This window comes from Macaca nemestrina, chromosome 1 (genome assembly GCF_043159975.1).
Source record: "Macaca nemestrina isolate mMacNem1 chromosome 1, mMacNem.hap1, whole genome shotgun sequence".
Taxonomy (NCBI): domain Eukaryota; kingdom Metazoa; phylum Chordata; class Mammalia; order Primates; family Cercopithecidae; genus Macaca; species Macaca nemestrina.
In genome coordinates, this window is record NC_092125.1 from 103,315,502 (window position 1) to 103,338,969 (window position 23,468).

The following is a 23,468-nucleotide window of genomic DNA, read 5'->3' on the forward strand; positions in this document are numbered from 1 at the left end:
AGTGAAATACTAAGGGTTAGGCTTAGGAAAGTTCCATCCCGGAAAGACAGTCCCCTGAATGAGAATGGGATCAGGGTGCAGGGGCTTGAGGCAGGGATCAGCATCATTGCCTGGGCCATGGGAGGCTTCACAGAGGCGATAGAGCTTAGAACTATCTGTTTACAGGGCACACAGGGCCACCTCTTATGGGTTAGCTCTCTCCCTGACCTTTTCTCGGACATCTTGGCAAGCTATGATGAGACCTATACCCTTTGTCCTGTGGAACCTGGCTGGGCAACTGCCTTCCCCTAAAGAGGGCTCAGTTGTCCCTTTTCCAGGAAGCCTCCCTGGATTGAGATGGGCCGCTCCCCCCAGCCAATGACCAGTCTGGGCTAGAGCTGCCCATTTTTTTCAGACCTGGAGAAGATTTGGTTGTAATCAGGAAGGAATCAACCAGCAAAGGGAAAGGGTCAGGCTGTAAAATGTTAGTGCCATGAAGTTTTGTTTGTTTGTTTTTTGAGCTAGGGTCTCTCTCACCTAGGCTGGAGTACAGTAAGCGATCATAGTTCACTGCAATGAACTGCTGGGCTCAAGCGATCCTTCTGCCTCAGCCTCCTGATTCGTGGGGACTACAGGTGCACACCACCACACCTGGCTAAATTTTGTAGAGATGCTGTCCCACTATATTGCCCACGATGGTCTCAAACTCCTGGGCTCAAGCAATCCTCCTGCCTCAGCCTCCCAAAGTGCTGGAATTATAGGTGTGAGTCACCTCACCCAGCTGGTGCCATGAATAAATGAAGATTTGTAGCTTTCCTCACCCAGAATGGGCTGGGGCGGGAAGAGATCTCACTCTATCCTTGAATCCCCCTTTCCTGAAAGTCTTCTTTCAGATCTCTGAGGACTTGGGAGAACCAGCCAGCTGGCTGTATCTGGGCCCACGCAGAACAGAGCTGGGAACTGAGGCCCCATAGGCAGAATGGGGGGTGGGGCCTCAGCTCTCCCAAACTCCCTCCCTTCCTCTTAGCAAGGGCTGACAGTGACCAGGAACCTTTTTGTGATCCCAGCAGTCATCCTTCTGCTTCCACACAAGGGTCTCCTCCCAACACACCTACCCCAGCCAACAATGGGCATGGGGGGCTGTGGAGGAAGGAGAGGAGCTGAAGAGACAGAGGCACAATTGGGCCACATGAGCTGGGATGGCTCCACAGAAGCCTGCTCCTCAACCTCCTTCTCCTCACCCCTGTGCTTGGCCTCTCCAACCAGCCCAGCTCAGTCCCTCCAGCTACGGTGAGCATGGAGCCTGATGGGGCCACCTTTTGTCCTCATTCCAGGGCTAGGTCCCAGGAATCCTTCCACTTCCTCCTTAGGTTCCTATGTCTGATTGGTCTTGGTTTTAGGGGAGAGATAGCTGTAGTCAGAAGCCTAGGGGACAGGCAGGAGAAGGCGGAGGGGGTCCCAGTCCTTCAGTGTTGGAAAGGGGGCTCCAGTCTACTTGGAGGGATGGATTTCTGCTGGATGAGAGACCTGAAACCCCTGGCATCTGCCTGACATGTAGTGGGGGATAGGAACTCAAAAAGGGCTTATGGCATGAATGCATGAGGACCAGAGCTGAAGCAGACAGGAAGAGGGTTAGGCTGTAGGAAGGAGTTTCATTCTTCACAGAGGACCAAGGAGGAGCATAAAGGCTCCTCTTCTGGATTTGGAGCGCCCTCTGGTGGTCAAATGACTTCAGGACAACAGAGGCCCTTGGGTGGGGATCGGGTGGTGTCTTCAACCTTCTCTGCCACAGCCCTAATCCACACAATGATATCCTTGCTATTCCCCACTCCTCAGTCTCGGGACAGGGACATTAAGTGGCAACTAGGTGCTGGCTGCTTCTAGCTTATTGGTGGCCCCTTGGGCTCTGTGGGCACCCTCTTCCTTCTCTGCTCAGAGGCTGCTGGAGTTGAAGGTCAGAGTAGCAGCAGTTCTGGAACAGGAAGAACTCTCTCCCGCAGCCCAAGACATCCTATAACAAAAAAAATCCTGCCAGGCGCGGTGGCTCAAGCCTGTAATCCCAGCACTTTGGGAGGCTGAGACGGGTGGATCACGAGGTCAGGAGATCGAGACCATCCTGGCTAACACAGTGAAACCCCGTCTCTACTAAAAATACAAAAAACTAGCCGGGCGAGGTGGCGGGCGCCTGTAGTCCCAGCTACTCGGGAGGCTGAGGCAGGAGAATGGCGTAAACCCGGGAGGCAGAGCTTGCAGTGAGCTGAGATCCGGCCACTGCACTCCAGCCCCAGCGGCAGAGCAAGACTCTGTCTCAAAAAAAAAAAAAAAAAAAAAAAAAATCCTGTTTCCTGGGAGAGAATGAACTCCCTGTGCCTGGAGACAGGCAAGCCTAGGCGGGGCACTGGCCTGGTAGGACATGGCACTGGGGAGGGACTGCCACAGATCAGGAATCAGGCATCTGTCAGCACTAAAGCCCTCTCCTGCCTCTCCAGGAACCTCCAGGAGGTTCTACCATTGTTGGTTAGAAGGTAAGAGGAACTTCTTATGTTCCTAGGGCACAAAGACAAGGAGTCAGAACCCTTAGAGATGGTGGCGTTTATCACCCTCAAACCAGGCCTGGCTCAGGCTTCACTGTAACTGTGTGACATGGGGCCAGTGGATCACTTGGGTGCTTCACTTTGGCCTCTTCTACCCAAGTGCAGGCTGGTAGGGCAGTCGGTTCAGGTAGCTGGTGAGGTTCCCCCCGCCGTACCCAGTTATGGCCCCACTCCCCACCATCTCCCAGCCTCCTGTTGCCCCTCTCCCTGTGGAGATGCTGCCTGTGGAAAGGGGCCTCCTTCTGGCTCATGGATCCCTTCTTGCAGCCAGAGGAATGGGGGCTCAAAAAGAACTTCCCAGTAGCAGCCAGTCAGCATCTTTGAAAAGGAGCGTGTCCTCTCAGGGGCCAGCAGTGGGTTAGGCCTGAGTATCTGCCTCCTCCACCCTCAGAGGTCCCTGGGCTTCATCTTCATGCTCGCCAGGCACCTGGAAGGCAGGAGTGGGTAGAGGTGAAAGGGTAGCTCCAGGAGCCTGGGAGCCACAGCTCAGGAGTGTACCCCAGAGGAGAAGCAGCGGCAAGGAAGGAAGAAGGCAGCTTGGGCCATGGGAGACAAGGCAGGGAAGGGAGACTCAGAGGGTGTAAGCGCCCAGTGATGTCTCACCTGCCAGTGAACTTGGTCCTCGTAGCACTGGGAGTCTGGGGGGGAGTCCAGAAAGGGTAGCTTCAGCAGGAGCCCTGGTGGTGGTAGGGAAGGATCTGTGAGGCTTCTCTGCCCCCACCATGGAGGAGGGTGCCACCCAGTGCCATAGGGCACAGGGGTCTAGGAGGCATGAGACCAATATGATGCCTGTGCAGGCAAAAGCAGTATTTGTTGAGTGTCTACTATGTGCCAGGCCCTGTGCAAAGTGCTTAATTAGTCTTGCTTTCCTGAGTAATCACAACAACCCTGCAAGGCCAATATTACCCCGTATTACAAACAAAGAAACAAGACTCAGAGAAGTTAAATAATTTGCTCAAGTGTATGCAGTTGGTAATAGACCAGCTCCTGATTCTATCATGAACCACAGCTGCTGAGCTTTCTGTGGCCTCCCACACAGAAGGGGCACAGAAAATGCTTATTGTGGCCGGGCACAGTGGCTCACGCCTGTAATCTCAGCACTTTGGGAGGCTGAGGCAGACGAATCACTTAAAGTCAGGAGTTCAAGACCAGCCTGGCCAATATGGTGAAAGCAAGCCCATCTCTACTAAAAATACAAAAATTAGGAAGGGTGTGGTGGCTCACGCCTGTAATCCCAGCACTTTGGGAGGCCAAGGCAGGTGGATCACCTGAGGTCAGGAGATCGAGACCAATCTGGCCAACATGGTGAAACCCCGTCTCTACTAAAAATACAAAAATTATCCGGGTGTGGTGGGGGGAGCTTGTAATCCCAGATACTTGGGAGGCTGAGGCAGGAGAATCACTTGAACCCGGGAGGCGGAGGTTGAAGTGAGCTGAGATCGTGCCATTGCACTCCAGCCTGGGCTACAAGAGCGAAACTCCATCTCTCTCTATAGAGAGAGATAGAGAGATAGAGAGATAGATAGAGAGATAGATAGATATATGCGGGCATAGTGGCATGTCACTACTTGGGAAGTTGAGGCAGGAGAATCATTTGAGCCTGGAAGACAGAGGTTGTAGTGAGCTGAGATTGTGCCACTGCACTCCAGCCCGTGTGACAGAATAAGACTCTGCCTCAAAAAAAAAAAAAAAAAAAAAAAGCTTATTGCATAAAAAAGTTATTAAATGAATGAACTAAACCATATTAGAGAATGAAAATCTCCAGGTGGTCGGGCACCGTGGCTCAAGCCTGTAATCCCAGCACTTTGGGAGGCTGACGGGGGCGGATCACCTGAGGTCAGGAGTTCAAGACTAGCCTGGTCAACACGGTGAAACCCCATCTCTAGTAAAAATACAAAAAATTAGCTGGGTGTGTTGGTGCATGCCTGGAATCCCAGCTACTAGGGAGGCTGAGGCAGGAGAATCGCTGGAACCTGGGAGACAGAGGTTGCAATGAGCCGAGATTGTACCACTGCACTTCAGCCTGGGTGACAGAGCAAGGTTCCATCAAAAAAAAGAAAAAGGAAAGAAGAAAAAGGAAGGAAGGAAGGGAGGGAGGAAAGGAGGGAAGGAGGGAGGAAAGGAAGCAAATTTCCAGGTAAGAGCAGAAGGCAGGGGATGCTGAATCAGGTTTTATTTTTGAAGGCCAAAAAGACTAAGGCCAAACATGAAGAGGGACTGCCTGACCCAGGGCCATGGGCAGTGTGCCTCTGTGAAAGGTTTTTGCACTGGGATTTGGAGGTGGCAGGCCGTCTCCTCCCCTCCCTGTCCCTGTCCCTGCCCCACATGGCGCAGCCAGCCTCTCCTAGGCTTCAGCCTGAGGTTGGGCTTCCCTCTAGTGGGCAGAGGGAGTAGCACAGGCAAGCACAGATCCGTAATTACCAGAGGGCCTCGCTCACCCCTCGCCAACTCCCCAGCCGCCCTTGGCACCAGAAAGGAGCAAGCAACTGCATGCACCTCTGTGCCTGCAGGAGGTTGGTTACCCCTTAACCCACAACCCAATCCCTACTTTATGGCACAAAGTAGATGCTCCATAAATATCTGTGATTGAATGAATTCATGTCAGGTGTTAGGATCCCATGCCCCTTCCTCTGGAAAATCCAAGGTTACTCACCTCCGAGGCCCCCACCCACAGAGGCAAACATCAGTGTGACAAACAGTCCGAAGAGCTGGAGCATGGCCTGTGACGTGGCACTGCGCTGGCCCTCAGCTATGAGTGGAAACACACTCTCCAGGCTGCAGGGAGACCAGACGGTGGAAAGGCAGTGGTAGGGGGAGAGAGGGATGCAGCACGGAGCCAGGGCTACTCATGGCACTGAAACTCGCACTGGAGGATGCGAAGTGGCCAAGAGGGTCTCGAGGGTGCATGCCAGGCTGAGTCTCACCTCCAGGCCACTGATTAAGCCAGGCCCACAGCCTGGAACACTTTCCCACCCTCGTAGGCCAGCAGACACCTAGGCACCTTTCAAGACTCCATTTGTGGATTGCTCTTGCCCACCCTTGATGTGCAAAAATAGATCCTAAGAGTTATTAACTCTTATTGACCCTTCAGTAACAAGTAACACTCTTGAAGTCATTTGTCCATGACCTTCTGCTGCACTTGATTGAGGACCAGAAGGGCAGTTTCTAGATTGGTTTTGTTAACTCCAATTTCGTTTGCTCCCAGAATATGGAGGAATGAATGAATTAATTCTTTTTTCTTGGTCACACACAAAGAAAGAGAATGGCAGACGTCGTTCCAGAGGGATGGTGACTGCAGTGCGGGCTGGGAGGAAACTCACCCATCTCCATAAGCTTCATGGGTAGCAAGCCCAGCCACAAGGACCCCCAGGAGGGCCCCCAGGACCCCCGGCATCCCATGGAGGTTGTGGACTCCACATGTGTCTTGGACTTTGAATTTTGATTCAAGGATGGGCTGGAGGGCAGGACAGATCGTGAGTCTCCTGTGCCCACTCCCCCCCACCTCATCCTGTTGGAGAGGCGGGAGGAAAGGCACCAAAGACTCCATGTTCTGCCCAGGCCCCAAGAGGCATCTGTACCGTAAAGAACTTGTACCCCAGCGTGGAGACAGTCCCAGCCAAGAAGCCAGCTGCCAGAGCCCCAAAGGGTGTCAGCATCATCTCACTCGAGGTCCCCACCACAACCCCTCCGGCCAGCGCTGCATTTTGGATGTGAACCTAAGGGAAGGGCAAGGTGTCGGAGGCCCTTTCAGATCACCACACCCACAGCAACCCAACCCTACCCACCACAGTGACACCTACTGCTTCTGGAAGTCCCTCTGCCATCTAGGCTCTCAGTCTCCTGCTATCATATCTCCTCCCATTCTGACCCCACAGCCACCAGCACAGATGGAGCCCCTATGCCTGTGCCCTTATCTGTTCCCCGGGAGAATCTTTCCTGAGGGTCTCAGACCTCTCCTCCCCCACCCAGGCCACCCCCTCTGCCTCTCTGAAGTCCTCTTCCCCATACCATGTCAAGCCTCCCGTCTTCCCCCACAAGGGCTGACAAGGCAAAGGTGCCGAGGGTGCTGGCAGCCAGGGAGTAGTATGTGTTGAGGGCCGTCCGATGCTGCCCAGCCCCCAGCGCTGTGAGTGCAGAGTTGAAGCTAGGCCAGAAGATCCACAGGAAGATGGTCCCTAGATGGTGGACAGGCAGTGAGAAGAAGGAAGTGGCTCCCACGCAAGGTACAAGTTGTATAACTGCAGGCAAGTCACCTACCCTCAGCAGCCTCAGTTTCCTCATCTGTTCAGTGGGATTGATAATAATACCACCTTGGGCTGGGCACAGTGGCTCAAGCCTGTAGTCCCAGCACTTTGGGAGGCCGAGGCGGGCAGATCACTCGAGCTCAGGAGTTTGAGACCAGCCTGGACAACATAGTGAAACCCCATCTCTACCAAAAATACAAAAGAATTAGCCAGGCATGGTAGCACATGCCTGTAGTTCCAGCTACTTGGGGGGCTGAGGCAGGAGGCTCGCTTGAGCCTGGGAGGCAGAGGTTGCAGTGAGCCGAGATGACGCACTGCACTCCAGCCTGGGAGACAGAGCAAGACTCCATCTCAAAAAAAAAAACAAAAACAAAACAAAGAAAGGAAAGGAAAAAAGGCAAAGGCCATTGCATGTTGGGGACTATGCTGGGTGCTTGATACACATATCAGGAAAACAATGATAACCTCAACCTCTCCTAGAGAGGGTGGACCCTTCAGTGTTTGGGAGAGGCCTCTGTTTGCTGAGTACTGAATGGGCTGGGCCTGTGCATTTTGGGAAAGAACTGGGAGCCCATTTACCCTGCCTTCCTGCATGAGGTTCCCAGGCCCGTCCTGGAGGGAGAGAGAGAAGGACCCAAAGGACAAGGTGAGGGAGAAGGCTGGGGATCCTGTGGTGTAAGCCATCGAGGTGGGAGGCTTAGGGACCGCCCCTCAGTCCTGAGTAGTCTGTTGGGTGTGGCTTCTCCCAGCAGCCCCGCAATCTTGAGTAAAATCTCCCACACTCATATTTGCATCCTGTAGGTGGAGCATTTGTGGGAGAATCCAAGAAGGGGCCTCATTCCTGTCTGGGTGACACTAAAATCCAGGAGCTGGGAGGCAGAGAACTGAGAATGCAAGTCTCCTGGGAACACCTGGAAATCTTGGGGAAGCCTTTGGAATTCAAGGCAAACTTATCTGGGTCTCAAAGGACAAGGAGGCCTCAGCTGCCCTGGGGTTCTCTGTACTCTGACCCAGCAGTGCTGAGCAATCCTAAGCCAGCCTCTCTGTTTCATACAGGAATAGGCACTTCAGTCCCTATTCAATACCTTCTATGAAAAAAATTAAAAATACGGATTTGCCTCTGTCTGCAGTTATGAAAATAGAGGAACAGAAGCCAAGGTGGAGGCACATGCTTAGAAGCAGGTGGTGGTGGCCGGGCGCGGTGGCTCACGCCTGTAATCCCAGCCCTTTGGGAGGCCGAGGAGGGTGGATCACCTGAGGTCAGGAGTTCGAGACCAGCCTGGCCAACATGGTGAAACCCTGTCTCTACCAAAAATATAAAAAATTAGCCAGGTGTGGCGACACACGCCTGTAATCCCAGCTACTCAGGAGGCTGAGGCAGGAGAATTGCTTGAACCCAGTAGGCAGAAGTTGCGGTGAGCTGAGATTGCACCACTGCACTCCAGCCTGGGCAACAGAGCAAAACTCCGTCTCAAAAAATAAAAAATAAAATAAAAAAAAAGAAGAAGCAGGTGGTGGTGACAGGGCTCCTAGCTCCTATGGGTCCCTGGGGTGACCCAAGACCCTTCCTCTCCTTATCCCTGCCTGAGAGTGCAGGAGCTTCCAGGCATCAAGAATCTCCCGGGAAGAAATATCCTTAGGAGGGGTAAGGCAGCACCAGGGGCCTGCAGAGACTGCCTGTTTGTCGGGAACCAGACACGCAAAGGCCTGGAGGCAAGGGCAGGCAAAAGCTGAGTCTGGCTGGAGCCTGATCCAGTGAGGAGGGAGGAGGAGGGGCTGACATGGCAGCTGAGGAGGCCACTTTCTAACCTGTGGCTGGTGGGAGCCCTGGAAGGTTTTAAGTAGGGATGGAGGTGGATTTAGAAAGGACCCAGGGCATATGCATTCCCCAGGGCTGAATTCTAAGAACTTATCATAAAACTGTTGAGAATGATAAGTGCAGATCCCAGAGCTCTCACAGCAGAATCCAAATGGGAAGTGAGTGCCCAGGCACAACCCCAGGACTGCAGTCAGCACCACGAGAGACAGTCGCCTCTAGCCGGGATCAGACGCCTCCAGACCAGCCCCCTGCCCTGCTACTGCACCTCGCAGGCCTCACCAATCATGGCGAAGAGGTCTGAATGGTAGACGGAGCCCTGGCGGTGCTTGCTCTTCTCCAGCTGGGGCCTGTACAGAACCCGCGAAAGGACCAGCCCAAAGTAGGCACCGAAGGTGTGGATAGTCATGGAGCCTCCGGCATCTCTCACCTGGGGAGGTGTGGTGAGGTGGAGAGGCAGCACCCTGCCCCCGCCCCCACGCTCCTGGCTCAGAGGCTGACCTTGACCACCCCCCACCCCCCACTCCATCCCTCCCCCGACTCTCACCCCCAGGAGATGAAGGAGCACAAACTCATTGATGCCAAACAGCACCACTTCCAGCAGGGCCATGAGCAGCAGCTGTGCAGGCCCAGTCTTGCCCAGGACGGCACCAAAGGAGATGAGCACGGCCCCCGCACAAAAGTCAGCGTTGATCATGCTGGGGATGGGGCAGAAGAGGGAGCACAAGAAGGGTGAGGGAGACTGGCCTCTGGGCTCCTGCCTGGCATGAAGCCAGGGCAGCATGACTTGGTGGGTGGGGTGGGGGTGGAGTTCTGGAGAAAAGACAAGGAGGTCAAGCTCCTCCCTGGAATTGGAAGGGATCACCTGGCCCTGTTTGTAGATGAGGAAATCGAGTCTCCAGGAGGTTCTGTGACTCAGCTGACAAAAGCCACACTAGGTGGAGGAACCAGAGCTGTCTACCCTTCTCACAGCTCTTGGGGAACAAGGGCCCTAAAGAATGAGGAGGTGGGGCTGAGTGTGAGGGTCAAGGATGGGAGAGGAAATCAGGCAATAAGGACAGGCAGGACACCTAGAGAAACCAAGTGACACCCAGAATCATGAGTCAGGAAGCAGTCTTGAAGGGCAGGGCTAGATCTGGGGCCCATGGGCAGGGGGCCCCCGAGTGAACCTGGGGGAGCTGGGTAGGCGGTGGCTGCCCACCTCTCCACGCCAACGTGGATGTGTCCACTGTGGAAGGAGTGGAGAAAACCCTGGACCAGTGTGGACCACTGCAGGGCAAAGGCAGCCAGGAGGAAGGTGAAGCCCATGCTGCTGAAGCCGTAACGCTGCAGGAAGACCATGAGGAAGCCAAAGCCCACGAAGACCATGGCATGCACATCCTGGAAGCCTGCAGTGGACAGGGACAGGTGGGGCACTTGGGGGCTGCTCTAGCCGTAGCCCATAATTCAGTCAGCTACCCTGCCAGTGCCCCTGGCTCTCACCAGCCAGGGCTGCCTTGAGCCGAGCCTATAAAACTCCCCAGGCATGTCAGGGGCTCCCAGCTCTGAGCCACCTGCACAGAGCTGGCCAGCTTGGAGCAGTGGGACCCCAACATCCCTGCCGTCCTCATGTCAGAGCAAGGGAGTAAAGCCTTCTGCTCTATTCATTTGCCTTATCCCTGGGTCTCTTACAACAGACTGGCTGGAAGTCCAACCTGTGCTCTTTTCTGCTGCAGTCCCTGACTTTCTCCATGCTCAAAATTATCCCCACTACAGACTTCTTTTCAACATTTCCTCTCTGCTAGAAAGTCCTTCTTCACATCTACCCTCCATCCCTCATACTTCAGAGACTATACCTCTTCCCTTTGAGGATTTTTAAGTTATTATTATTACTAGATGTCTCGTTCTGTCACCCAGGGAAGAGTGCAGTGGCATGATCATAGCTCATTGCAGCCTCAAACTCCTGTACTCAGCCAATCCTCCCACCTTGGCCTCCTAAGACGCTGGGACTACAGGTGAGGCCCACTGTGCCCAGTTATTTTTTTTAAAAATTTGGGGCCGGGCGCGGTGGCTCACGCCTGTAATCCCAGCACTTTGGGAGGCCGAAGCGGGTGGATCACGAGGTCAGGAGATCGAGACCATCCTGGCTAACGCGGTGAAACCCCGTCTCTACTAAACTACAAAACTTAGCTAGGCGTTTTGGCGGGCCCATTTATATAAAACAATAATAATAATCAACTTGGCCTGGTGGCAGGCGCCTATAGCTACTCAGGAGGCTGAAGCAGAAGGATCGCCTGGGCTCAGGAGTCTGAGGCTACAGTGAGCTATGATCACATCACTGCACTCCAGCCTGGGTTACAGAGTGAGACCCCATCTCTAACAAATAATAACATACAGTAATATTGAAAATGAGGTCAGCCGGGTGCGGGGCGCACGCCTGTAATCCTAGCACTTTGGGAGGCTGAGGTGGGCGGATCATGAGGTCAGGAGATCGAGACCATCCTGGCTAACACAGTGAAACCCCATCTCTACTAAAAATACAAAAAATTAGCGGGCGTGGTGATGGGCGCCTGTAGTCTCAGCTACTCCGGGAGGCGGAGCTTGCAGTGAGCCAAGATCGCGACACTGCACTCTAGCCTGTACAACAGAGTGAGACTCCATCTAAAAAAAGAAAGAAAATGAGGTATGAGGTAAATGCAAATACTTTGCTTTAGTTATTAGCTTGTTCTGTAACTGCCCCCTCCCATCTATTTGTAAACTTGTAAATAAGGTTTGAATCAACCTAGTCTGATGATGTTCAGCCCAACCATCTGGTCCTGTTTTTTTTTTTTTTTTTTTTTTTTTTTTGAGACGGAGTCTTGCTCTGTCACCCAGGCTGGAGTGCAGTGGCCGGATCTCAGCTCACTGCAAGCTCCGCCTCCCGGGTTTACGCCATTCTCCTGCCTCAGCCTCCCGAGTAGCTGGGACTACAGGCGCCCGCCACCTCGCCCGGCTATTTTTTTGTATTTTTTAGTAGAGACGGGGTTTCACCGTGTTAGCCGGGATCGTCTCTCGATCTCCTGACCTTGTGATCCGCCGGTCTCGGCCTCCCAAAGTGCTGGGATTACAGGCTTGAGCCACCGCGCCCGGCCTGGTCCTGTTTTCTTTTGTCTTGGGTCTATGTACATAGTAATACCATGCTATATTTTTTACTTTAATCAAGAAACACCAGAGAAAGCATGTCATGAGCACTGTTATTGCATTTGTTGTAAATATGTTATTGAGAAATGGGCTATTATCACCCTAAACCCCAATTTTATAGCTTCATGTAAAAATTTTCTTTCTTTTTTTTAGACAGTCTCACTCTGTCACCCAGGCTGGAGTGCAGTGGTGTGACTCAGCTCACTTCGACTTCTGCCTCCTGGGTTCAAGCGATTCTAGTGCCTCAGCCTCTCCAGTAGCTGGGATTACAAGCATGCACCACTCTGCCTGGCTAATTTTTGTATTTTTCATAGAAGCGGGGCTTAACCATGTTGGCCAGGCTGGTCTCAAACTCCTAATCTCAAGTGATCCACCTGCCTCAGCCTCCCAAATTGTTCAGATGACAGGCATAAGCCACTGCACCCAGCTGTGAAAAATTTCCCTTAGAACTTAGTGCTAAGAAATGTCACTTTCCCCAGGAACCGGTCTGCTTTCCCACCTTCAGGCAGCCAAGGTGCTGCACACCATGGACCGGGCTCTGGGAATTAACTGTCATCAAGGCAGCCATAGTCCATACTCTCACAGAGCAAGGAAGACAGGCATGGAAGAGTCAAAGCACTGCATGTGTGAGGCTTCCTTGGCTGCCTGGAGCTCAGAGTTCCATTGGAATCACAACTGGACAACTGTAGGCCCCGTATGTGGTTCATTATTTATGTTCTGCTTCTCTCCTTTTCTTTTCTTTTTTTTTTTTTTTTTTTTTTTTTGAGACAGAGTCTCGCTCTGTCGCCCAGGCTGGAGTGCAGTGGCCGGATCTCAGCTCACTGCAAGCTCCGCCTCCCGGGTTCACGCCATTCTCCTGCCTCAGCCTCCCAAGTAGCTGGGACTACAGGCGCCCGCCACCTCGCCCGGCTAGTTTTTTGTATTTTTAGTAGAGACGGGGTTTCACCATGTTAGCCAGGATGGTCTCGATCTCCTGACCTTGTGATCCACCCGTCTCGGCCTCCCAAAGTGCTGGGATTACAGGCTTGAGCCACTGCGCCCGGCCTCCTTTGCTTTTCTTATACACATGTTTTGGTTGTAAATGACTTCAAGTCTCTTGTAGAAAGAGGTTGATCATAAAGAAAACAAGCCGGGCACGGTGGCTAACGCCCGTAATCCCAGCACTTTGGGAGGCCTAGGCGGGCAGATCACAAGGTCAAGAGATCAAGACCATCCTGGCCAACATGGTGAAACCCCATGTCTACTAAAAATACAAAAATTAGCTGGGCATGGTGGCATGTGTCTGTAGTCCCAGCTACTCGGGAGGCTGAGACAGGAGAATCACTTGAACCCAGGAGGCGGAGGTTGCAGTGAGCCGAGATAGCGCCATTGCACTCCAGCCTGTCAACAGAGTGGATTCCACGTCAAAAAAAAAAAAAGAAAAGAAAAAAAATTATGCTCCCCTTTTTTTGGTGGAATCTGATGAGGCACCGACAAGTCAGAAAATAATTGTTGAACTTTATTTATTTTTGTAGAGATGTCAGTCTCGCTATGTTACTGCCCAGGCTGCTCTCAAACTCCTAGCCTCAAGCAATCCTCTCACCTCAGCCTCAAGAGTAGCTGGAATTGCAGGCATGAGCCACCACACCTGGCTCAATTACTGAACTTTAGAATGCAATCAATAACTTTGAGAGAAGTATGATTTTATGCTTTGTGTGTGTGTGTGTGTGTGTCATATGCATGGGCAGATAAGAAATGAGTTAGCAAGGCCCTGGAAGAGGGCTGGATACGTGCTGAAATTAGAGGTCTGAGGCCGGGCGCAGTGGCTCACGCCTGTAATCCCAGCGCTTTGGGAGGCTGAGGTGGGTGGATCACCTGAGGTCAAGAGTTCAAGACCAGCCTGGCCAACATGGCGAAACCCCACCTCTACTAAAAATATAAAAATTAGCCGGGTGTGGTTGTTCACACCTGCAATCCCAGCTACTAGGAAGGCTGAGACAATAGAATCGCTTGACCCAGGAGATAGAAGTTACAGTGAGCCAAGATAGTGCCATTGCACTCCAGCCTGGGCAACAAGAGCGAAGCTGTGTCTCCAAAAAAAAAGAAATTAGAGAGGTCTGCAGCTACCAACCCTGCACTGCTTCTCCAGACCTACCCACTCCCCAAATCATCCAGATCCTAAAACAGTAACAGATGAATGGATAAAGAAAATGTGGTATATATACACTGTGGGATACTATTCAGCCATAAAAAAGAATGGAATTCTGGCTAGGCGAGGTGGCTCATGCCTGTAATTCCAGCACTTTGGGAGGCCGAGGCAGGCAGACCTGAGTTCGGGAGTTCGAGACCAGCCTGACCAACATGGAGAAACCCCATTTCTACTAAAAATACAAAATTAGCCAGGTGTAGTGGCGGGCACCTGTAATCCCAGTTACTCAGGAGGCTGAGGCAGAAGAATCACTTGAACCTGGGAGGCAGAGATTGCAGTGAGCTGAGATCGTGCCATTGCACTCCAGCCTGGGCAACAAGAGCGCACTCCATCTCAAAAAAAAAAAAAAAAAAAAAAAAAATGGAATCCTGTCATTCCTGGCAACACGGATGGAACTGGAGGACTTTATATCTGAAATAAGCCAGGAATGGAAAGCTAAACACTGCATGTTCTCACTCATATGTGGAAGTTAAAAAAAAGTTGCTCTCATAGAAGTAAAAAGTAGAACAAACGATAATAAAGACAGAAGAGTAGGGGGAAGGGGGAATAGGGAGAGATTGTTAAAGGATACAAAATTACAGCCAATTATATCTAAGATAGAAGGAATAAGGTATAGATCTAGTGATCTATACCCAGTGATCCCCAACCTTTTTGGAATCCGGGACCAGTTTCCTGGAAGGTAATTTTTCCACAAATGGTTGGGGGGTGGGAGATGGTTTCGGATTGATACTGTTCCATCTCAGATCATCAGGCATTAGATTCTCATAAGGAGTGCACAACCGAGATCCCTCACATGCACAGTTCGCAATAGGGTTCGCACTCCTATAAGAATCTAATGCCACCATGATCTAACAGGAGACAGAGCTCAGACAGTGATATTCACTCGCCTCCTGCTGTGCAACCCCGGTCCTAACCAGCCTAGGAGTTGAGGACCTTATAGCACTGTAGAGTGACTACAGTTAACAATAATATATTCTATCATTTCAAACAGGAGGAGGGTACTGAATGTTCCCAACGCAAATAAATGATAAACATTTGAGATGATGGGGAAAAAAAGGGAGGGGAAGCATCACTTAAAACTCAGCCCGCACCCTAAGTTCTTTTAGCCTCACCGCTGGCTGCTTTTCTCCTTGTGCGAAAAGTAAAGAGAATCCATGTCTATTCTAGTGCTCAAGGACAGCAAGATAAGGAAGGGCGCTAGGTCGAAGGGCTCCTGACCATTACATGCCAAAACCAGTCCAGAACTTGTGTGGTGTAAGTGTTTACATCTCCCACCCCAGGTTTGTTGGGAATCAAAACTCAAGGCTCTGACCTTTCAACTAGAGTCTAAACATCAAGAAATCTCCTTCTCTGGGAACATTCCACAATGAGAAATTCTTTTTGGGCTCTGAGAGGTGAGGGGCTGTTCCAGTTGGAGGTGGAGGAAAAAGATAAGGCAACCTCTCAACATCCCCTTTAGAGTATGCCTGTGCGGGTGGGACGGAGTCTGATGCCCACCCTGCCCCACCTCCACCAAACCCATGCACTTTTTAATTTTTTTGAGACAGAATCTTGCTCTGTTGTCCAGGCTTGAGTGCGGTGGTGCCATTACAACTCGCTGCAGCCTCAACCTCCTGGGCTCAAGCAATTTTCCCTCCTCAGCCTCCAGAGTAGCTAGGACTACAGGTGCTTGTTACCACATTGGGCTAATTTTATTTTTTATAGAGAAGAGGTCTCACTTTGTTTGTTGCCCAGGCTGGTCTCAAATTCCTGGCTTCAAGCAGTCCTCTCACCTCGGCTTCCCAAAGTGCTGGGATAACAGCATGAACCACAGTGCCCAGCCCCAAGCACCTTTGACTGGAGAGAAGATAAAGCTCTTCAAAGCCACCTATTACTCTCCCTCCTTCTCTTACTGCCTCTCTGCAATCCAGCTAGATAAATCCTGGACCAGACAAGATTATGGGAGAAGAAAGCTGTTAAAGCTGGGGCTTTGGCATCTAGCAGAGCTTGATTTAAATTCTAGGTCTGGCCAGGCCTGGTGTCTCATGCCTGTAATCCAAGCACTTTAGGAGGCTGAGGCAGGAGCATTGCTTGAGCCTGGGAGGTGGAAGCTACAGTGAACCGTGATCATGCCACTGCACTCCAGCCTGGGTGACAGAGTGAGACCCTGTTTCAATCAATCAGTTAATTCCAGGACTCCCTGCCTCCTTCTGATCCTATGACCTTGGGCAAGCCTCTGAGCCTGTTTTCTCATCTGTAAAGTATGGATATTAAATATGATAAGCAAGAAGAAGCAGGGGGAGCTGAGGGGGCCATCTACCCCAACTTCCCCACCATTCATCCCGCCTGCCTCTAGGGGACAGTAGGGCTGTGTTCTCTCTCCTAGAAGAGATCACAAGCCACTCTGATGCTGGTCACATCCTTCATCCCCCATCTCTTCCAGAAAGATCCTGATTCCATCTATCCTAAATCCCTCTCTCTGCAAGTAAGGTCTGTGATACGTATAAAAATAAGAACCTGTCCATGTTTTTTCAGAACGCTTTCTCATGTTTGCTTCTGTAGCCCTTTAGCCCTGGCTCTTTCCCCTTCTTTGTTATTTTTCCACCACTTGCTTTCAGGAAGAAGAGGCTTGTAGTGTAGGGGGAAGGACACAGATGGGGAATCAAGAGACCTAGTTCTAGCCTGGCTCTTCTGTAACTTGCTGTGTGACTTGGCCAGGTCACATGACCTCTCTGGCTCACTCTCAACATCTGAGTGGGTGAACCAGATGGGCTCTCAGGGTCCTTCCAGCAGAGAAAACAGACAGACCCTCAGACTAGCCATGTCTTGGCATTGGCCGGTCCTGGAGCTCAGCAACAGCCGCACAACTCCCTTTCATCTCCCGAATCAAAGGGCAGTGGCTACACCTCCCTCTGGCCCTGACCCCTTCCCTTGGGCACAGGGACAGATGAGGACCCGGCTCATCAAAGCCCCAGGCTCTAGGGACCTTGCACCTCCCTCCTTTCCAACCTTCCCCCACAACAGTATCCAAGTCCACAGGAATGGAAACCTAGGGCAAAAAAAGAAGTAGGAATCCCACCTGTTATATCTCCCTTATTGCAATTCAGAGATGAAATACTGTATGTCTGAGGAGAGCCTACCATTGCAGCACAGGGGCAAGAGGCTGGACTCCAGGGAAGGCTTTGTAATAAGGAGGGCTTCGAGGAGAAGCAAGTCAGGGGTTCACGGCAAGTAGCCAGGTCAGACCCTTACACAACAGCTTACTTCTGTCAGACTCTGGACTGCTCCCTCCCAACTCTTTATCCTTCTTTTCTAGCCAGGACTGTGGATGAAATATGGGGAGGGAGGAGCTGTAGCCCCTTCTGCCTAGGGTGGGTGGGGGGTCTGGTGTTTCATGCCCAAGTCCAAGTTTCTACCTCACCCTCTACATCCCAGTGTTTTGAGCTTCATTTTGTTGGGTCTAGAACAGGGTGAGGTGGGGATAGCCTGCCATCAGCTCTGCATACAGAAAGTAGGGTAATAGGGCCAGGTGCGGTGGCTCACGCCTGTACTCCCAGCACTTGGGAGGCCAAGGCGGGTGGATCACCTGAGGTCAGGAGTTCATGACCAGCCTGGCCAACATGGCGAAACCTTGTCTCTACTAAAAATACAAAACTTAGCTAGGCGTTTTGATGGGCGCCTGTAATCCCAGCTTCTCAGGAGGCTGAGGAGGGTGATTTGCTTGAACCTGGGAGTGAAGGTTGCAGTGAACCGGGATCGTGCCATTGCACTCCAGCCTGGGCAACAGAGTAAGACTCTGTCTCAAAAAAAAAAAAAAAGAGAGAGAGAGAAAGGAAGTAGGGTAATGACAGCTGGAAATTTTTAATAGGAGACTCTCACGCTCTAGGCCTTGTTTGAATGTATCTCCTTTAAACTGAGGCATCCTTTTTCCCCTTGCTCAGATGGGAAAAACTGAGGCTTGGAGATGACCTGCCCAAGCACTTGTGATAAATTCTGGGAGATCTGGTGCTCTTGGTCCCAGATGCCTAGGGTCTAAATTGCAAGACAGGGTCCCCAACCTTTGAAGGAGAGGCTCTATTCCCATGGGGCTAAGGGTGGGGGTGGGAGGTTAACTCTCTCTCTATCGAAACTTGTCAGCAGGCAGGTGACTTGGGCAAAAAGCTTAGGATGCCTGAGTTCTAGTTCCAGCTCTGCCACTCACCTGATGGGTGATAGTGAACAACTCACAACCCCTCTGAGACTCAGCTTCCCCCTCTGTGAAATGGGCTAATGACCCTACCATGCTTCCTGCCAAGTCTGGGGGCTGCTGCTCTGTGATTAGCAGGTAGAGGGTGCCTCATTTTCTTTCTTTTTGTCTTTCTTTCTTTCTTTCTTTCTTTCTTTCTTTTTTTTTTTTTTTTTTTTTTTGAGACAGAGTTTCATTCTGTTGTCGCCCAGGCTAGAGTGCAGTGGTGCAATCTCGGCTCACTGCAACCTCGCAACCTGCACTTCCCTGGTCAAGTGATTCTCCTGCCTCAGCCTCCCAAGTAGCCACGATTGCAGGCACCCACCACCACGCCCGGCTAATTTTTTGTTTCTTTTGTTTTGTTTTCGAGATGGAGTCTGGCTCTGTCACCCAGGCTGAAGTGCAGTGGCATGATCCTGACTCACTGCAACCTCCGTCTCCCGAATTCAAGAGATTCTCCTGCCTCAGCCTCCCAAGTAGCTGGGACTACAGGTGCCCACCACCACACCCGGCTAAATTTTTGTGTTTTTAGTAGAGATGGGGATTTCACCATGTTGGCCAGACTGGCCTTAAACTCCTGACCTCAGATGATCTACCTGCCTCAGCCTCCCAAAATGCTGGGATTACAGGTGTGAGCCACCACGACTGGCCAGTTGCCTCATTTTCTCTTTGTCTCTGAAAGGACCAGCTTTGAGGGACTGGGGAAGAAATGCCTGATCCCAACTGGTCTTGGCTGCCTACATGTGTGGGCGATTCATACCTAACACCTGCCATTATGACCTCTCGCAACCCCACTCTTACCTTCCTTGCCCAGCAGGATTCTCTTTCCCATGCTCAGGGTGGAGCCCCTAGGAAAGGCAGTCTCAACTAGGCCAATTTGCTGGGCCTAGTTGGGCCCAGCAAAGCCCAACTAGGCCAATTGAGAGTGGGACAAGGGGATGGTTAAAGCTGGGGCTCTAGATCTGGCTTCCAATCCCAACTCCCCCACTTGTGACTATGTGACCCTGAATCAGCCACTTAACCAAGCCTCAGTTTCCCCACCTTTGTCTATCTCATAGACTAAGTGAGATAATGTATATGTACCAGCACGGTACCCTGGATCATAGCAGGCACTAGTGAAAGGGTGAGATTTTAAACCCAGAGCCTCTCCACCTCAGAGCGAGATGGCTGCCCAGCTACATGGGGGCACCCAAATGCTCCCTCCCAAAACGCCGGAGGATCTTTGCAAAGCTTGGGTTCTTTGCTTCCCGCGCGCCCTCACCCCACACTCACTTGGGTAGCGAAAGTAAAATTCATTGTCCGCGTTACTGTGGTTGCCCCGGTGCCAGAGGGCAGCGTCGGTTTTGTGGTTGTAGCGGACAAAGACAGCAAAGAGAACGGCAGTGGCGCCCTGGAGGAAGAGGCACAGCAGGGGAAGCTGCAGTCGCCGGCCCGCGGCGCGGCTGGGAGACCCGGCCATAGGTCTGGGCTGCGATCTAGGCTGGCGCTCGCAGGCTCTGGCAGACAATCCCCGGCGGCAGGGCAGGTTTCGCGGAGCTCCGCCCACAGAGGCCCTGCCCACAGAGGCCCCGCCCACAGAGGCCCCGCCCTCACCTGCCGCAGGCCCAGGGCCCCGGGGACCAGGAGCAGGGCGTCGGGGGGTCCTGGACCCTCGGCCCGAGGTGGGGCCAAGACTTGGGGAAGGGAGTCGCACAGTCCTGGCGCTGACCCTAGCAGTGTTACGGTGCCAGGTCCTTGGACGTGACCCTGGAAAGGCACCATGTGTTCTGCCCTGATAGGCACAGCTGTGGGACCTGGGGGTGGGAGAACCCGCACCCTCATACATGATGTTACTTTAGAGTGTCTCCCAAGGAATAAGTGGCCCTTAAAAATCCTGGTCTGGGCCGGGCGCGGTGGCTCAAGCCTGTAATCCCAGCACTTTGGGAGGCTGAGACGGGCGGATCACGAGGTCAGGAGATTGAGACCATCCTGGCTAACACGGTGAAACCCCGTCTCTACTAAAAAAATACAAAAAAAACTAGCCGGGCGAGGTGGCGGGCGCCTGTAGTCCCAGCTACTTGGGAGGCTGAGGCAGGAGAATGGCGTAAACCCGGGAGGCAGAGCTTGCAGTGAGCTGAAATCCGGCCACTGCACCCCAGCCTGGGCAACAGATCGAGACTCCGTGTCAAAAAAAAAAGAAAAAAAAGAAGTCATATGATCCGATTTGTTATGTTAAAGTCCTGGCTGCCTGGGGACCATGGGCTGTAGGAGCCAGTGGAAGCAGGTTACCAGTCAAGAGGCCACTGCAATAACCCAGGCAAGAGCAGATGGTCATGGTAACAGTGGTGAAGAGAAGTAGGCAGGTTCTGGATGTATTTGGAAAGTAGGAGGTACATCCTGTTGGATTTACTGAAGGATTAGGTATGAGGGTGAGAGACAAAGGAGTGCTGATTGGACCAGACTGTGTCTCTCCAAAGTTCATGTTGAAGCTCTAACCCCAATGTGATGGTAATTAGAGATGGGGCCTTTGGGAGGTGATTAGGTTTAGATGAGGTCCCAAGGGTGGCTCTCGTGATGGGATTAGTGCCCTTATAAGAAGAGACACCAGAGAGCTTGTGCACACTCGTTCTCCCTCTCTCCCTCTCCACCCCACCTCATTCTCTATCTCTGTCTCTCTCTGCCATGTGAGGACACAGCAAGAAGGTGGCTGTCTACAAGCTAGGAAGAGGGCCCTCAGCAGAACCATCCTGGCTGACCATGTGGGCACTCCGATCTTGGACTTCCAGCCTCCAGAACTGTGAGAAAATAAATTTATGTTGTTTAAGCCCCCCAGCCTATGGTACAGTCATGCACTGCATAATGATATTTTGTCCAACAGGAAACTATTATATATGACAGTAGTCCCATAAGATTGTAATGAAGCTGAAAAATTCCTACACCTGGCATTTACCCTCCTATACTTCTTATCATTCTCTTAGCTTATGTTTCTTCTACTTATTAAAAAGAAGGTTAACCGTAAATAGGCTCAGGCAGGTCCTTCAGGAGGTATCCAGAAGGTGGCATTGTTATCACAGGAGATGAGCGCTCCGTGTGTGTTACTGTCCCTGAAGACCTTCCAGTGTGTCAAGATGTGGAAGTGGCAGCCTGGCCAACATGGCGAAACCTCATCTCTACTAAAAATACAAAAGTTAGCCAGGCGTGGTAGCAGGTGCCTGTAATACCAGCTACTCAGGAGGCTGAGACAGGAGAATCATTTGAACCCAGGAGGCAGAGTTGCAGTGAGCCAAGATCGTGCCGTTGCACTCCAGCCTGGGCAACAAGAGTGAAACTGCATCTCAAAAAAAAAAAAAATGTTGAGATGAAAGACAGTGATATTGACAATCCTAACTCTGTGCAGACCTAGGCTAATGTGTGTGTTTGTGTCTTTTTTAACAAAAAGTTTTTTAAATTAAAAAAAAAATAAGTAGGAAAAAGCACAGAATGAGGATATAAAGAAAAAATATTTTGTGCAGCTATACAATGTGTTTGTGTTTTAAGCTAAGTGTTATTACAAAAGAGTCAAAAAAGGCCAGGCGCGGTGGCTCACGCCTGTAATCCCAGCACTTTGGGAGGCTGAGGCAGGCAGACCACGAGGTCGAGATCGAAACCATCCTGGCCAACATGGTGAAACCCCGTCTCTACTAAAAATACAAAAATTAGCTGGGCGTGGTGTCACATGTCTGTAGTCCCAGCTACTCAATAGTATGAGTCAGGAGAATCACTTGAACCCGGGAGGTTGCAGTGAGCCGAGATCATGCCAGGCTGGCAACAGAGCCAGACTCTGCCTCAAAAAAAAAAAAGAGTAAAAAAGTTTTTTAAAATTTGCCAGGTGCAGTGGCTCATGCCTGTAATCCCAGAGCTTTGGGAAGCCGAGGCAGGAGGATCTCTCAAGCCCAGGAATTCAAGATCAGCCTGGACAAAACAGGGAAACAGTCTCTACAAAAAATGTGAAATAGACAGGCATGGTGGCACGCTCCAGTGGCCCCAGCTGCTCAGGAGGCTGAGGTGGGAGGATCACCCAGCCTGGGAGGTCGAGGATGCAGTGAGCCATGATCGCACTACTGCACTCCAGACTGGGTGGCAGAGCAAGACCCTGTCTCAAAAAAATGTATAAAAAGTTTTTAAAAGTTAAAAAAATTGCTGGGCACGGTGGCTCACACCCGTAATCCCAGCACTTTGGGAGGCCAAGGCAGGTGGATCACAAGGTCAGGAGATCGAGACCATTCTGTCTAACACAGTGAAACCTCGTCTCTACTAAAAATACAAAAAATTAGCTGGGCATGGTGGCAGGCGCCTATAGTCCCAGCTACTTGGGAGGCTGAGGCAGGAGAATGGCGTGAACCCAGGAGGTGGAGCTTGCAGTGAGCCGAGATTGTGCCACCGCACTCCAGCCTGGGTGACAGAGTAAGACTCCATCTCAAAAAAAAAAAAAAAAAATTAGGCCGGGCGCAGTGGCTCATGCCTGTAATCCCAGTAATTTGGGAGGCTGAGACAGGAGGACTGCTTGAGTCCAGAAGTTAGAGACCAGCCTGGGCAACGGTGCAAAACTCAGTCTCTAAAAAAAATTTTTTTTTTAATTAGCCAGGCCAAAAAACAAAAAAAAAAAATTAGCTGAGCATGGTGGTGCACACCTGTAGTCTCAGCTACTCAGGTGAAATGATTGCTTGAGTTCAGGAGGTCAAGGATTCAGTAAGCCATGATCATGCCAGTCTGCATTCCAGCCTGGGTGACAGAGTGAGACCCTATCTCAAAAAAAAAAAAAAAGAAAAAAACAAAAGTTAAAAATATTTGAAGGCCGGGCGCAGTGGCTCAAGCCTGTAATCCCAGCACTTTGGGAGGCCGAGACGGGCGGATCACGAGGTCAGGAGATTGAGACCATCCCAGCTAACCCGGTGAAACCCCGTCTCTACTAAAAAATACAAAAAACTAGCCGGGCGAGGTGGCGGGCGCCTGTAGTCCCAGCTACTCGGGAGGCTGAGGCAGGAGAATGGCGTGAACCCAGGAGGCGGAGCTTGCAGTGAGCTGAGATCCGGCCACTGCACTCCAGGCTGGGCGACAGAGCGAGACTCCGTCTCAAAAAAAAAAAAAAAAAAAAAAAAAAAAAGAAATAAATTTAAAAAACACTTTTTTTGTTTCCAATAGGGTTAGACAAAAAAAAAAAAAGCTTTTAAATACATTTAGTGTAGCCCAAGTGTAGTGTTTATAAAGTCTACAGTAGTGTTAACACTCTAGGCCTTCATATTCATACACCACTTACTCACTGACT

At 51.4% G+C, this 23,468-nt stretch overlaps 1 protein-coding gene across 3 annotated transcripts in view; it reads right to left on the bottom strand.

Moving 5' to 3' along the window:
- Window positions 1-2,349: 2,349 nt before the first annotated feature.
- Window positions 2,350-23,468, bottom strand: part of LOC105498050 (TSSK6 activating cochaperone) — a 40,405-nt gene continuing 19,286 nt past the window's right edge. Inside the window, exons 1-10 of one of the 3 annotated variants that reach the window (XM_011769821.2) lie at window positions 19,457-19,692; window positions 9,835-10,021; window positions 9,181-9,331; window positions 8,916-9,063; window positions 6,582-6,748; window positions 6,152-6,289; window positions 5,894-6,027; window positions 5,227-5,348; window positions 3,177-3,250; window positions 2,468-3,000 (exon numbers count right to left, since the gene is read on the bottom strand). In XM_011769821.2, the coding sequence (XP_011768123.2) occupies window positions 2,932-3,000; window positions 3,177-3,250; window positions 5,227-5,348; window positions 5,894-6,027; window positions 6,152-6,289; window positions 6,582-6,748; window positions 8,916-9,063; window positions 9,181-9,331; window positions 9,835-10,021; window positions 19,457-19,643 (1,377 nt within the window). In that variant the 5' untranslated portion in view covers window positions 19,644-19,692 and the 3' untranslated portion in view covers window positions 2,468-2,931. Of the gene's footprint in view, window positions 3,001-3,176; window positions 3,251-5,226; window positions 5,349-5,893; window positions 6,028-6,151; window positions 6,290-6,581; window positions 6,749-8,915; window positions 9,332-9,834; window positions 10,022-19,456; window positions 19,695-23,468 lie in introns of those variants that run through there. The other 2 variants (XM_011769819.3, XM_011769820.3) reach the window with 2 other exon arrangements.